At 36.5% G+C, this 16127-nt stretch overlaps 1 protein-coding gene across 1 annotated transcript in view; it reads left to right on the top strand.

The window, feature by feature from the left end:
• DPY19L1 (dpy-19 like C-mannosyltransferase 1) overlaps positions 1–12993 on the top strand; it is a 44917-nt gene extending 31924 nt beyond the window's left edge. The window contains exons 17-23 of the mRNA XM_054645035.2: positions 39–88; positions 716–740; positions 2345–2464; positions 7797–7971; positions 8733–8832; positions 10233–10358; positions 11405–12993. Of these exons, the coding sequence (XP_054501010.2) occupies positions 39–88; positions 716–740; positions 2345–2464; positions 7797–7971; positions 8733–8832; positions 10233–10358; positions 11405–11561 (753 nt within the window). The 3' untranslated portion in view covers positions 11562–12993. The remainder of the gene's footprint in view (positions 1–38; positions 89–715; positions 741–2344; positions 2465–7796; positions 7972–8732; positions 8833–10232; positions 10359–11404) is intronic.
• The last annotated feature ends 3134 nt before the right edge of the window (positions 12994–16127 follow it).

The raw sequence follows: 16127 nt of genomic DNA, 5'->3' as shown, positions 1-16127 counted from the left end.
GTACGTTCATACTTTTTGTTGTCTCTTGTTTTCTTCAGGCAATTAAATATATTCTGTACTCCTTATCTCACACAGGCCGATATGAAAAGTAAGTATTGTCTTCTTTTTTTAATGTAGAACTGAATTTTGATTTGCTATATGCTACAAAGTTCAGAATTCTACATTATGTAAGTTCTTTTTGAAAGGTTAGTTGTGTGCAGTTCAGTATTGGATGTATTGCAAATGTATGGATGTATTGCAAATGGTGTTTTTATATTATAGCTAAAATGAAAGTTATCTAACATGTTTTAGACATCTTAATCCATTAATGCATAGATTTTATATCTAATGATTTACTTTTCTGCTCTTTTCCTAAAGCAGTATTTATGTACTTTTTTTTTGCTTTTTTACTATATATAGTAAATACAAATTCTTTTTTCCCCATTAATTTCTTCCTGGTTATAAAGGTACCAGAGTTTCATCTCATGGAATTAATTAAACAAAACTTGCTAAAATCAATACTCTAGATTTCCAAATAGATACAGGGATTGAAGAAGATAGTTATGATTTGCAATTTATTTCAAAAATTGCGTAGAGGGGTGAAAAAAAATTCTGACACTCAATTCATGCCTACCGGATTAGTTGCATTGTCTGATGCCATTAGAGATTATCTTAATATAAAGCCATTTCTTCTGTACATAAATAATGATGGATTTTGGGTTGTTATTTTTTTCAGAGAAGAACGTTTTAACCATGGTGAGGTAAGATTCTTTTTCTGCACAATTTTATTCCTGTGTTAATGTAAATACTCAGTATTGAAATGCAGGTTGCAATGGGCTGATGCTGATTCACATGGATTTACATCAACATTTCCCTCATCTTAAGTTGGGTCTGGTATGCCACCAGAATAACTCTGAAATGTTGATCAAAGGAATATACTGGCTAATGGGGGTGATTGTGCAAAAGAGGAATCTTGGGCTTTTACTGTAGCTGTTCCAAAAGACACTGAAGCTAGGCTGGACCTTCTGTTTTCCACATGGAGACTGAGAAGGAGATTGGTTCCTTTACTGGGTTTTCACATGACATGTAATGTTCAATTTCTGTTTTGAAATAGGCCATAATGAAGGCCATAATGAATGTTGTAGTACATATGGTTCTTTTTAGTAAAACTCTGCAAAGCAACATAGTGTGTCCCCCTCTGGAGCCCTCAGCACAGGAAGAACGTGGACCTGTTAGAGCAGGTCCAGAAGAGGTCCACAAAAACAGAGGGATAGAACACCTCTCCTATGAAGACAGGCTGAGAGAGTTGGGGATGTTCAGCCTGGAGAAGAGAAGGCTGCAGGAATACTAGTGGGGCCTTTCATTGCTTAAAGGGGGCCTATAAGAAAGACAAGGACAACTTTTTAGCAGGGCCTGTTCCATTAGGACAAGGGATAATGACTTAAAACTGGAATCAGATAGATTTAGTCAAGCTATAGGGAAGAAATCTTACTACAGGGAGTGGTGAAACACTGGGATCAGGTGGCCCAGAGAGTTGGTAGATGTCTGTCATGGTTTAAGCTCAAGTTGCCTTAGAGAAGATTTAGATTGGATATTAGGAAAAATACCCAAAAGAATTATCAAGCAGTGGGATAGGCTGCCCAGGGAAGGAGTTGAGTCACCATCCCTGAAGGCATTTAAAGACATGTAGATGTGGCACTGAGGTCATGGTTTAGCAGTGAGCTTGGCAGTGTTAGATTAATGAGTGGACATGACCTTAGAGGCCTTTTCAAACCTGAATGATTCTATGATAATCAATCAGATAAAAGCACTGATTGCAAAAATGCCTCTATTTAGCACAGCACTTTGACAAGTGACATAGATTAATGTTAGAAGTAATGAGTGACATATCTGATGCTTTTTAGAATACTAAAGCAAGCTGCCTCTGATTGTGTCATTATCAGGGATGATCTTGTTTTCTTCTCTTACTCCATACTTGTATATTTTGGGCACTAAAAAGCAGGGTCCCTTAACTTCTATAAAGAGGTTATACAAGAAGTTTTACATATTCTGTTGTTGTCTAAGTGAAGCCTGTTAATGGCTAAGGTTTTTTTTAATAGCTAGCTGTTTCTCTAGCTCCTTTTTCTTTTATTGATAATGTTTCTCCTTCCTGTTATTCCATTCGTCAGCATACTACAAGCATTCGAGATAAAAGATTACAGAAAGTCATTATCACCATCTGAAATATGAATGTCTTTATTTTGACTTGGACTCTTTCAGACAAGCTTGTCATTTAAGCTATACTGAAAATGAAGTGTGTTTAAGGCAGAAATGAAAAGTATGCAAATTTGCTTCTGTGTCTTGCGGTTTCTTTTTTTCTTTTCAGCTGGTATTCCATGCATTGCAGCTGTTGGCATACAGTGTCCTAGCGATTTTAATCATGAGACTAAAGCTGTTTTTAACACCACATCTGTGCATTATGGCTTCCTTGGTGTGTTCAAAACAGGTAAGGTCTTTTTTATCCTGTAGCTATCTCAGTACTTAGAGTATTACACAGATACTTGTCCTAAAGCAGATTTCTCTGTGTGTAATTGCTGAATCTGAGGGTACCAGATAAAAATAAACCAGATTATATTGCCTGTCAAAAATGGTTCCATCCTCCCCTCTTCCCAAATAAAGCAAAAGTCTTGCTTTATGCAACTTGTCCAACTGCATTATTATACGAGTTAGCATGCTGTGTATCAAGCTTGAGCACAGGGAGACATCTCTTAGATTTTACTGTGTTTGCACACCTCTATGCCACTGCAAGTTTTTATTGACTATTAATTTTATCCAGTGTTTCTTTGTTTACACTGTGTTTTCACAGCTCTTCAGAGCTTACTGCCTTGCATATTTCCTGCCTATTAATTCTTTCTAGAAGTCTCGTTTGCAGTCTTGCTTGTTGAAAACATTTCAGTCATAAAAATCAAAACTCATTTACCTAACTCAGACTTAATCTTACTACTTTGAATAATCTGTAACATCAAATGTTAACTAGATTTCCTCCAGATATAAAAAGTCTTATAATAGGCTTTCCATGTTTCGTTATCTGTGTTTCTGAGAAGTGAACGTGATTAAATCTCTATTTAAATAGCTATTTTAGAAGCTTTGAACATGCAGCAAAAGTAGGGTAAGTAGTCCTTTGTCTGGGAAGCAGGCAGGAAAGGTAGATTGAAAAATGTCTGAACAGCTGGGCCTGAAATCAGTGGTGCCAAATCTGGTTGAAGGCCAGTAACCTGAGGGGCCAGTGCTGGGTCCAGGGCTGCTCAATGTCTTTGTTAATGGACTGAATGGTGGGGCAGAGGGTACCCTCAGCAACTTTGCTGATGGTGCAAAGCTGGGAGAAATAGCAGAGTCTTTCACGTGGTGCCCAATGACAGGACCAGAGGCGATGGGCACACCCTGGAATGCTGGCAGTTCCCTCTGAACATGGGGAAACTTTTTCACTGGGAGGGTGAAAAGCATTGGCACAGATTGCCCAGGGACGTGGTGGAGTGTCCAAAGAATCAGGTCCATCCTTGGAGGTATTTGGAAGCTGGACATGGACCAGGGGCACTTGGCTCTGGGTGACCATGCTCAAACCAGCCTTCAGAGGTTCCTGTCACCCTGCACTGCACTGTGGTGTTGTGGAAAGTGTCTAAAGGAGAATTAGGGTGCTATGGTGAAGGCAGTTCTGTCTGTGGAGCAGCTGATACCCATGTCAAACAACTGGAAGATGAGTGAATGAGACAGATTTATGCAAAGAGGAGAAAGCTATATCATGTTAGGCTAGCTGAACAAATAATTGTTTCCCAGAAAACTGAACTGCTTCCTAAATGATCTTTAGAGAAGAGTAGTTCTTTATAACACTGGACAGATTACACAGTATCAGTCTGCTTAAATGTGCTCATCCCTTTCTTGATGCCTGATGTACTTGGCGTAGGTGAAAGTGCCGCATGTTTGCCAAAATCAAATTAGTATCTAGAGTTAAAATATAAAACGCTAAAAAATTATCAGAACCTCTTTCTTTAGCCACCTTGTAATGAGTATTGGGACTTAGGAATTTCCTCTACATGCTTGCTATTCTGGAAGATTCATAAACGTTCAGTTTTACAGCTCTTAGTTGTTCTTGAAATGCTGGCATCCTCTTAGGTGGTCTGGTTGTTCAAGCAAAAGCAGTTGCATTGGTTATTTTTCTAAGTGAACTTTCATAAGATGTTTCTGAGTAATTTGAAATGAAGCTGCTTTTCAAAAGTCAGAGGAGCAAAATGAAAAATGTTCTTTTAACATCCAATTTCTAGATAAAAATTATGATTTAGATTAATGCTGTCCAAAGTTGATTTGTTTTTAGTTCTTTTTTAACTGTATATTTCTTGATGGGCTTTTCTGCCCTGTTGGTTGTGGTGGTGGTAGTAGTAGTAGTAGTAGAGTTTTGTAGTGAAGTTCAGGACTAAAAGTATTTATATATTTTGAGCCACAGTAAGATCTATGCTGATTTTTTTTAGCTGCATGGTGACTTTTTTTTTAAAGCATCAGAGTAATAACATTTCAATAATTTTTCCTGGATTGTTGTGTGTTTTTAGTACTGCAGCTGAGGTCATCAGGCCAGTTTGTGAATGCTGGTGCTTTTCATAATTGTTGCATGTTGGATCTTAGAGAATGCCACATGTCATAAATGTGTAACTATTGGAAGGGAGGACAGTGGACAGTATTTTGTCAATATTTTTTTTTATCTGCTGCTTCCAACTGCATTTTGGCCCTTTGATTGTTCTGCTGTTTCCTATTGTAGAGTGAGAATAAGCTTCTCAGGGAGCTGCAATTGCAGATTCTGTTCTGGGAGCTGCCCCTGTTGGATCAGGTGACTCTGGTCCAGTAACTTTTCATTCCTTCATTGCAGCATCATGGAGGCATAGTTGGCTTGAAAGAAACAGGTCATGAGTGCTAGGGAAGGGCTTTAGATTGCTGCAGGTCAGACATTTATTTTGTGCAGAAAGGGATAGATGACCAGCAGCACTACATAATACAGCTTGGGAATACCCTGGCCCTGGCTTGGACCTGAGGAGAAGTGTTCAGGTGAATCCAACTTTAGGTGAACAGCATAAGGGAAAATAAAATTGATTTCCTTGTCCTGTTATTAATGAAGGTTCTTTTGCCTGTTCAGCTGTTCCCAGGTTGGTGCTGATTGATAGTTGTAGAAGACAAGCTGGATTTTTTTCCTGGTCTGACAGATGTGTGCTTGCTTTAGTAGAGAGAGGCTGATAATCTTCCAGGCAGTACAGGACTAGCTTCAGCATGGTAGACAAACACTGGCCCATAAGGCTGTTGAGCCACCATTGAGCAGATCACTTCTAAGACTTAAGCAAACAATAAGAAAACTTTTTTTTGTTCTTGTTTTGGTTGGTTTGCTTGTTTTTGTAGGGCCAGGAAAATATGAAGTGTTTTTTAATGAGCTTTTTCTATCTTACTGGCAGCTGAGGAGAAGTGGTTTTTTGAGGCTGAAAAATCTAATTGTATGTGCAATACTGATCCAGAATTTCTTGGGTGGAGGAAGATGAGATTTGTGACAAAATGATTTATTAACACTCAGTACAGTATATCATTGGATAAAGTTTTAGATGTTTGAATGAGCATAAGTTAATAAGTGACAGTTCGGTTTTACAGATGCAAGAAAAATTTAAGCAAATTTAAGATAAGCATTTATCTTACTGCAATTGAGGTCAACACTATCCTTTCATCTAGCAGACCATGAAAGCTTATCTGCAGTGGTATGTTAGTATATCTAATTTCTTTTGAGGCTAAAAATTACTGTTTGCACATGGAAAAGAAATTTTGTATGTTGTGTTGTTTCAGCCCATTGCGTGAATCTCTGCACTTTCCATTTTCCCATTACCAGCAGCTTGTGGCAGCTGATGGGCAATAAAAATGATAATCTTCTTTTTCTAATAAAGAGTATTTTCATTGTCTGGAATGCTTTCTGATGAAAAAAAGTGACCTAATGTTGATTTTCATTGGAAAGTAATTCACTTCATAACACATCAAGAAAGGATTTTTAATAAAATAAAAATATAAAGTAGCTGCATCTTTGGAAAGGGAGTAACTCCCTTCTTCTGTACAGCTGCATTTTAAGTATGAGAAACCTGTGATTAGAACCTTTACTTCTCTTAACTTCAACAAAGAGGAGTAATTAAATTAGGGATTGGTTCAGTTTTGTCATTAAACTTACTGTTTGTGCTTCAAGTTAGGCCCAGATCTCCTGTTGTTACTGTTCAGATTTTGACTATTTGCAGCCTCTTTTGACATTTCCTCTTTCTATTAGGGAAATGATACTATCCTGAGTGGCAATTTTGATAACAAAATAAAATAGCTGGAGAAATACTTAAAATATTCATTTGGGGAAAATAACCAAAAAACTAAAAAACAACCCAAAACCTTTAATTGATAAAAAACCCCAAAAAACATAAGGAACAGCATCCAATGAAAGAAATGCTTTTTTTGAATTGCATGTATATTCAATCATTCTAGGCTCCTTGTGTAAACAAAATAGTGCTAAATTCAGAGACTTTGAACATCAATGAGGCTCTATAAAAGTGTGACAGTGATGTAATTTTCTTTGATTTTAAAAGTTGTGGAACTGTCAAAGTTCTAACATGTCAATGAAGTGACATTTTTGCAGCTGTTGGTGAAAGGGAGATTTGCTCATGTAGAGCAGCCTACAAATGAATTAATTTCACTTCATCCTTCCAGATCCACACAGTGGTCAGGCCTGTTTGGGAAATTAACTTTCCCTGGATAGTATTGCTGTTCTTCTCTGAGTGTTTAGTGAGTCTTTAGGGATGAGAGTAGAGTATACTGTATTTTTTGAGAGGTGGCTGGAGAATTTTAATAATCTGAGGTAGTTTGTGGTTAGTTCATAAGAAAGATAAAACACACTACTTAATTGGTGTAGTCAGCCTTGTGGGAGCTTCTACTGAGAGACTTTCTTTCATTGTTTCATGCTTTAATTGAAAAAACCCAAGTAACAGTACTATGAATGAAATGTATTTATTTAGTGTGGGTTTGATATTTTTGATGTGTGGAGCCTTCTAATTGGGAAAAAAAATATAGTTTCCACTTTCTTATTTAATGGTTCAGGTATGGATGTGGTAAAGTGTTACTGCTCAAATTAAGCTTCCACACAGCAAATTTAGTACTACTTTTTTAACTACCCCTTTTTATGTATTTATGAATATTTGCTTAGTGCCTCCACAGATTGTTTTTAGGAAACAATGCAAGCCCCAGTTCAAGAAAGGAAAGAGTGGGGTATAAAGCAGCATTAAGCTTACTGTCCTCCAAGTCTGTCTTTCTAATATGTTTCAAAAGTTTGCCCTACAATCTCTAATCTCTATACACAGATAAAAACTCTAGATAGAAACAGGAGATAAAATACTGTTTAAGTCCTGTTAGCTTTATTGAATCATCTTTCCTTGCAGATTTTGATATCTGAGATTTGACATTCAACTTTAAAAGTTTACATTAATATGAATTTTTTAAATTCTTTTTTTATTTATATAGAATTGCAAATGTAATGTGAAATATTTGTTAAACATGAGTAATTCTTAGGAATTGCATTCTGAAATACAGTATCTATTGTATATAATATTATGTTCTGAACTATATTATAATACTATGAATTATAATCTGGAGTTTAGTGGAGAAGAAATAGCAGAGATGTTTTATAGTGCAATATATGTTAGATTCCTCATAGAGAAATAAAAATTAATTGTTCTGCATACAACATTACAGAATTGTTGTCTAGGAATTAATTGATTCTTGCATTTCAGTTGTTTGGATGGCTCTTCTATAAAGTCCAGCCCAAAACATTGGTCTTTGCTATTTTAGCATTGATGACAATAGAGGGATCTGCAAACCTTCGAACTCAGTGGAACATCATGGGAGAATTTAGCAATTTGCCACAGGAAGAACTTCTAGAGTGGATACAAGTCAATACCAGACAAGGTGAACTATTTAATAATGTAGGATGTCCCCATTTATTGTGAGGTTGAACCATGGAACCTGTCACAAATGACTGCAGAGGTTTTGCTACTATCTGCAACTCTGGCATGTCTACTTGTCCACATGAAAGCTATGTCCAGTGAAAAAAAGCACCCAAAGCTGTCTTTGTTAGACTCCTGGCTACTGGTCTGGAGGTTCTAACCACTGGTGGAGTATTTTCAACAAAAGCATCTTTGCCAAGTCCAATTAAAATAGGTTTTTACTTAAATGATGCTGGTCTTGTATGTGGGTACATGATCAGCATTTTTCTAGAGGAGAATTAAAAATGTCTATGTGTGTTGTGGTTGCACCCCTCCTTTTCCTAAAATCTGTCAGAAAACTGGTTGGAAACAAGGTACTTGCCTTTCTCAAGGGAATATATGTTAAAGCCATAGTGAACTGAGATTTTACTGCCCGTTTAACACTGATTAAAGAGTTGTTATAATAAGTATGTTATTCTACCCATTCAAGAAAAATGAGTTAATTAAATCTCCATTCTTAGATGCTTAGTTATCTAATTGCTTATATTGAGTTCAAGGTTACAAAAAACCCAAAGTAAACCACTGATTTTGTGCATTTCCTGTTGATGTCACATACGGCCTTTTTAAAAGGCCATACTGTACCCTTTTCATGGTTTTCCTATGGGATTACTGCTCAGATGATTGAATTGCTTCTCTAATTGTTTGATTCCTCATTTCAAAAATGCCCTTGATTGTGTATTTCAGATGCAGTTTTTGCAGGAGCAATGCCTACAATGGCGAGTGTCAAATTGTCTACACTTCGTCCTATTGTAAATCATCCTCACTATGAAGATGCAGGATTAAGGTAAATTTTACAGTTGAGGGGTTTTTGTGTCTGCTGTTGATTCTCATAATGTCTGTAATACACAGTAGGAATGGCACTGTGTTATATTGTAAAATTTGTTAAAACCTCATAGAACTGGATTTGTTATTTCAGTCAGAATGGAAACACATTATTTCTTGAGGATTTGTGTTCATCAGAAAGGATACACTCTAGATATGGCTTCAAACTTCAAAATCAGAATTAAGTTAAGGAATTTTATTTCATCAGTTCAATTATATCCTTTCTTCATTCTAGTTACTCCTGACATTGTAGACAGATATAATTTTTTTCCAAGATAGCTAGTGTGTTTATTTCTATTAGCTTTCTGTGGTGGGCTGTCATTTTTTTGTGATAATTGGTTAATTATTGAAGCTGAAATTTTGGGATGGAGTTACTAAGATTTGTACTCTTGTTATTTTCAAAATCAGGATATTTGCCTAAATTGAAATTGATTTATCTGAAAAGGTCATGCATTTCTTTTACTAAATTTAATAGTGTAGCATCTATTTTTTTTTTTTTTTTTGTTAATTTGGTGGAACTGCTTAAAATAAATCCAACACCACAAGAAGACAGCAAGATAGAGGGGGATAAAAGAGAAAGGGCAGGGATTTATTTTACATGCCTTATGTCCTTAGTTCTCTGCCTGGCATTAACTGGCTTTAACTTTTGGTCAGACAGTGGGACTTGGATGATCACGGTATGTCCCTTTCAACTGAAATATTCTGTCCTAGTTACAAAATCATGGGAAAAATAAGGTACAGGCAATACCTGTATTAAGTGTCAGAAGATGGATAGGCTTTAAGAGCGTCATGCTTTGCACATTCAGAGGAGGATATTGCTGGATATGATATGAACTGGCCTGGTTTGGAGGGACCTAAAGGTCATCTGCTTCCAAAACAGGATCATGGTGTCCAAGGGCTGATTTTGCTTGATGACTGTAGGTGGACTCCAGGTCTTGTGCTCTTTATTTCAAAATGTCCCAGCAAGGGCAGTGTGACCGTAGTGACCCACAGTGATGGGGATCTTTTGTGGAGAGACTTGGCACAGGATTGATTCCTCCTGATTACCCCAGTCCAAGCAAGCTCATTTCTAGTCTTGAGTATTCCATGGTGAATGCATTGCTTTGACATCTTTACACTTGCAGTTCACAGTAACCATGGATCTTGTTACACAGTTGTCTCCTGCTACAGAAAAACTGCACAACTTGTTCTTGGAATCCTTATATTTCTGAAGACGTGATCATACTTCAGCAAATGGCACTATTAATGTAAACTTTGGCATAGTTACCTTGTGAAATAAAAAAGCCTTCCTCTCCAGTCTAAGGTTAAAGCTTACATTTTCATGCTCTATTGCAGCTAACACTTAGATTTTTCTTTTTGAAGGGCCAGAACTAAAGTAGTGTATTCCATGTACAGTCGAAAACCTGCAAGTCAAGTAAAAAGAGATTTGATAAAACTAGGAGTGAATTACTACATCCTTGAAGAGTCATTGTGTGTAAGCAGAAAAAAGTAAGTAATCTCCCTCTTTCTCACAAGAATGATACACTCCTGAAATATGTAGTCTAAAATTCATATCAAATTTTGATTTGTGGTTTATTTATTTATTAAAATACATTTTTGTCAAGCATCTGTATATAGTAACTGATGTAATTGACTTTACCCTCATTAGCAGCCCTGTGTTCTTTGTGTGAACCTGGGAAGCTCTGTGGTATGAGTTTTTAAACTTCACTGTAAAACCCTAAAGGAAAGAAGTCATTACAGAGGAAAGAAACAGTTATTCTCTGATGGCAAGAACAGATGTGTGTGTATAATGAAAGCCTAGTATGAATAAAAGGTGCAGAGTAAAAGATAGTTGGAGCACCAAAATGTTATGACCACTAACAGTCAATAAAAATTTTGTTACATTTAAGATGTTCTCCAAAAAGAGCTATGCTTTTACTTCCCCCCTTATCCCCCCCCTTGGTTTTTGGCCCCCCTTCTCTTTCTGGCCTCCAGAGCAGAATTAGTTTGGATTTTTGATTTCATTTTCTTTTCATTTAGAATAAAATTAAATGTATGTGTTCAATTTCTTTTCTGTTATCTTTGATAAAATTAGAATATTCGCAGTTATTATAACTTTGAAAGGCAGTTTTACAGGGAATTGATGTTGGCTGTGATCTTTTATAAAAAAACAAGGAATTACTACTTTTTTAAGGTGTTTTATTTCCTGAATTTTCTTTAGAAATGTTAGCAATATGTATATCACCTTCCATTTTATAGGAAGATTTAAGGGTCCCTGGTAATGTATAATGTGTTGCATAATTTGCGTTGTTTTATGTGCTTCCTCTTCCAAATTAATTCTTTATTAATTGCATAACCACAAAAGCCATTCTCAATGCTATTTTTAAATTACTGCTATATTTATTGATTTTGTGATCTGATAATTTTTCTAGTATAGAGACAAACTTTAAAAAATACAGATGGCACAATCAAGTATTCATGGGGTACTATGAATGAAGCTTCATGAGGCTTTTATAGCATTTCTTCATTTCCCTTTTCATATTCCTGTTTTTTAGGCCTGGCTGCAGTATGCCTGAAATTTGGGATGTCGAAGATCCTGCTAATAGAGGAAAAATTCCTTTATGTACCCTTATGAGCAAGGATTCCAGGCCATATTTCATCACAGTGTTTGAAAATAGCAATTACAGAGTCTTGAAGATTCCAAAGGAATAACATTTCAATGCAATGAAGCATCAGTCTTTCAAATCTTTAAACTAGTAACTGTAAGAATTCTAAATCAGAAATACCTTTTTTACTAGACTTAAAATGGAAAAATGTGTATTTTATTTTTTACCATTTTAAGTGAATTCTGATTATAGAAATATCTTAAACCTAACAGTTTGGATTTCTATTTCAGGGTCAGTCCCTTGAGATTTGCTATGCAAATGATTATATGTTTGCACATTTTATTTAACACTGATCCAAAAAGAGCTAAAAGTAGCTATGGAAAAGTTCGTAGGTGGACTTGAAACTTCATTTTTTTGGTGCATGTTATTGGAATCCTATTGATATTAAAAAAGAAGACTAATAAGGGTAATATTTGCAGTAAGCAATAGTTTAGCTTCTCAGTGTCCAAGGGTTTTTAGCATTCTTATGCATTCAGAATAAGCTGGCATAATATACATGAAATTTTTAAGGGAAAATGCTTTATTCAGGAAAAATCTGTCATAGCCTTAGAAAGTTACTAAAATAAATCCTTCACTGCCTTAACTAGACCTTCAGCGCCTAACTTGATAAGAAATTACTTTCAAAATTTAATGCCCTTTTTCCTTTCCCCATATATTAGATCCTGCCTGGACTTTTTCATCAGCATTAAAGAAAAACAAAATTTAACCCAGTTGTGCTATGGGTGTAGTCAGTTGTGTGGGTATAATTGCTCCAGCATCATTAGACTGGTTCTGCTGTTTTTCTGTCATCTTGTTGTCACACCAGTATTATAATTAGATACTAGAGAGCTCACTTTCTGAGATACCCAGTGCAAGGACACCCTTTAGTCGTTTATCTGACTTGGTAGAATTTTTGTATGTTTATTGCCATTGGGAGCTATCACAGTAATTGTGATTCTACTGCATCATAAGAGTGCTAAGGTCTAAGATGTTTCGCCGTGTGTTGTTCATGGTTTGGATTTGTTTCAACTAGTTTTTTTTGTTCACATCAGTCTATTGGTGTGACTGGTCTTTCCAGCCCTAATAGCATCTGGTGATCCTGGGTGTTATAGGGACACCATCCATCACGCCTGTAACAGTGTCAATTAAATGGGAACCTGTGATAAAGTAGTAGTATAACAACTGATCAGTATTCTAAAACATCTTATTTTTTTATAATCTGTTTTATTGAGAGGGTGAGGGAGAATGGCTGAAAATGCATTAGCTTTTTAACTTTTACAGAATAGATTTTGGAAAAATTTCTATAAGGAAACTCACAAAAAAAGGGCTTTTGGGAAGTCACTTTTTAAAATGTTAATTGAATTCAAGGAAGCAGGAAAAAGTCTTTATATAAACATTGTGACTAGTGTTTCGGCACAAAAAGGTACTGTATTTTTATGAAGTTTATGCCAACTGTTGACATGTACTTATGTGGTTAAATAAAAAAGAGAAAGATGGAAGTTGTGCTCATGTTTCTGGTAGGTGTTACACTTCTCTTATGTCTGTTAAACTGAAGTTTAACACAGTTACCACAGCAGATATGATTGGAGCCAAACTTTCAACTAAAAAATGCACAGAAGGGCTGCAGATGATTAAACCAAAATCACACACCTCTTTCTGGCTTCCTTTTTATTCAAAATATCAGTGTAGGAATATGTGGAAAGACTGCTGGAATGAAGAAACATTTGAAAGTTAAGGTTCAAAGATGTGCTTTAATAAAAATGTTCATTTTTATTAAATGAACATTTGTTGAGGAGGTGACTGTTACTCAGTACATGGCCAGACACTGCAAATTTTCATCTCCAGGGATATTATGCTGTTCCTCTCTTTAAGCTGCTCTTAAACCCAAATAATTATTTTCATCTGTTGGATATTAATGTGATAAAATTTAATAATGAAAAAATATGGAGTAAAAAAAGCAACATAGGATTGTGAGGAAGAAACCTGTGAATTCTTGAATCAGTGTCCTATGTTATGAATTTCCTGTCATCTCAGTAATTTGCTCTCAGTTTCAAAGGAAAGAATTTTTATTTAAACAACACAACATTTAACACATAGGAGCACCATGTTAACATTATGCTTATCACTGCAACCTCAGCCAGAAAACACAAGTTGGAGGCTTCTTAGCTCTCATTGAAGTTGCTTCTCTCTTTGCAAGATCCAAATCGATAAATGTGTAACACAAGTAAGTTTGGCTTTAAATACATGCAGGCCTTAAAGTAATTTAGGCACAAAGCTGGAATACTTCCATACTTGAAGACAGTTTCCATTACATTTTAGTAATATTGTATCATCGTGCTGGTTTTGGCTGCAAGCTGTATTTTGGTAGAGCCAAGGTGTACTGCCACACTGGCCGGGAAGTTGGGGGTGCGTGGGAGGTGGGGATGAGACACAGCCAGAACAGATGACCCAAAATGACCAAAGGGACATTCCAGACCATGGCATCATGTTCAGTGTATAACAAAGTGGGGAGAGGGAGGAAGAAGGAAGGGATGTTTGGAGTGATGGTGTTTGTATTCCCAAGTCACTGCTGTGGGTGGTGGGGCCCTGCTCTCCCAGAGATGGATGAGCACTTGCCTGCCCCTGGGAAGCACTAAATCAATTCCTTGGTTTTTGCTTGTGTGTGCAGTTTTTGCTTTCTCTCTTGAAGTGTCTGTATCTCAGCCCACGACTTTTCTGGCTTTTGCTCTCCTGATTCTCTCCCTGATCCTGCTGGTGAAGGAGTTGAGTAAGTGCCTGTGTGGGGCTTGGCTGCTTGCTTAGGTTAAACGATGACAATCTGCCTGAAATGTCTGTTGGAATCCGAAATACTGCTTGCTTTGTGTGAAATTTCTTCAGTACAATGGGCAGAATTTAGTACCAGACTTCTGATAATTGTGCAAGCTTAATATTCAGTATGGAATCCAAATGAAGCACCTTTGTGAAATGAAGGTGCTAAGTCCTATTCAGTATTGCCCTGCACTTCATTCTATTCATATACCATTTAAAAAAATGCTCTTTTGACTTTTTTTGCAGTTTAGTTGAAACAGTGACTTGAATCAAACTCTTGAATTTTTATGATTAAGACATGGAGTTCCAAAATGCAGGACTTGCTCCAAGTGAAGAAAACTCCTTCAGCAAAAGCAGATATGTAAGGAAGAGTATAAACATAGGATTGTCAGAAATCAGCATTGTTTTTCTGCATGGCACGCAGAATTCTAAATATGAGAGCTGGTCAGCTGTGTAGAATTTGCTTGGGTAGTGAAACCTGTCAGTGCTGCAGTAAGTTCTCAGCTGTAGCTGTACAATATAAGCACTTTTATTTCAGTACAAAATCAAAGTCAAGTGTTGTGATGAACTGTTTGTAGTGGAGCTTTAAGCTGACCTTTTGGGTTGCAGCAGAGTAATAAGAGGATTTACAGGGGTAGGCAGAATCTCCTTTTCAGCAAACTGGCTTGCTCCTGATCTCATGCTGTAATTCTCCATTATTGATGTAATTCATATAATGTCTGAAAGCATCAGTTGTTTGAGTGGGTTCATCATGTAATAGTTCAACAACTTTATTACTTCCTGCTACAGCATATATAGACCACTTATTGCCAATAGATCAAGAGATATGGATAGAAAACACAGTGAATGAATAATATTGATTTCATATCTGGCTGAGGACTCAGGGAGGATCCCTGTGGCCAGTCTTCCACCCTGTCAAGGTTATTAATGTTTAAAGTGAGTCCTGAGTGCAAGCAGCATTTGTTTCGCCTGCTTGGTAGGAAGGATGAGGTCCAGCTTTTAGCCTGAAGAATATGAAAACACTGACTAGATTGCATTTAAAGGTGAAACTGAGCCTGCAACAGGAAAACCTCTCTCCTTTAAATGTTTACATGAAAGGAGACAAATCACTCTGGTTCATTCTTTAGGCTAGACCAAGCTTATTTTTCACAGCCAGTGCACCAAATTCTTACTTCCACTGCTAACAATCCCTGTGTTTGAGCACCTGAGCAGTATCATCTTCATGTTACTGAGCAACCGGTTGCTCAGCTTCTCTGACTACAAGTCCCTGGAGTGTCTTGAGATGCTGTTAGCAAACATTATTTGCAGGCAGTTAGTGTTTTGGTGTAGGTATCTCTGTCTGAGCTCTGCAAAATAAATTCTAACCTCTTCTGAAGTATTGGCTTTTATAGTTTACCTATTTCTGAAAAATCTGCTTTTTTCTTGGCTCAAACAACGTAGCAATGCCTGAAAATAGCCAAGAGTAGGATGCCGCCTATTTTTTTTTCCTAAATTAGCTTTATGATGGTGTATGAATTGCTGTCTTGCTTTTATTTGGAATGTAAAATGTAATGCATCTATACTTGGAGAAATTTACCTTCCACTGCTTATTAAAATTTTTTTCAAAAAGCTAAAGTTAGAATCTAGCTTAGTAAATGCATTTACATTCCTGGAGTATTTCAAAGGCCATTCAACTAAAAACACGAATTGTATAAAGGCACTAGGTGTAGATGTTTTCCTTAACCTTAATTTTCTTTGTTCTAGATCCTTGCTGGATTTAGCTGCAGCTATCATACTACTGGCTGCTGCATAAAGAATCTTTGATTTGATACACTTCGGCTATTTT

This window comes from Agelaius phoeniceus, chromosome 1 (genome assembly GCF_051311805.1).
Source record: "Agelaius phoeniceus isolate bAgePho1 chromosome 1, bAgePho1.hap1, whole genome shotgun sequence".
NCBI classification, from domain to species: domain Eukaryota; kingdom Metazoa; phylum Chordata; class Aves; order Passeriformes; family Icteridae; genus Agelaius; species Agelaius phoeniceus.
This window is presented reverse-complemented; position numbering and strand designations above follow the sequence as displayed.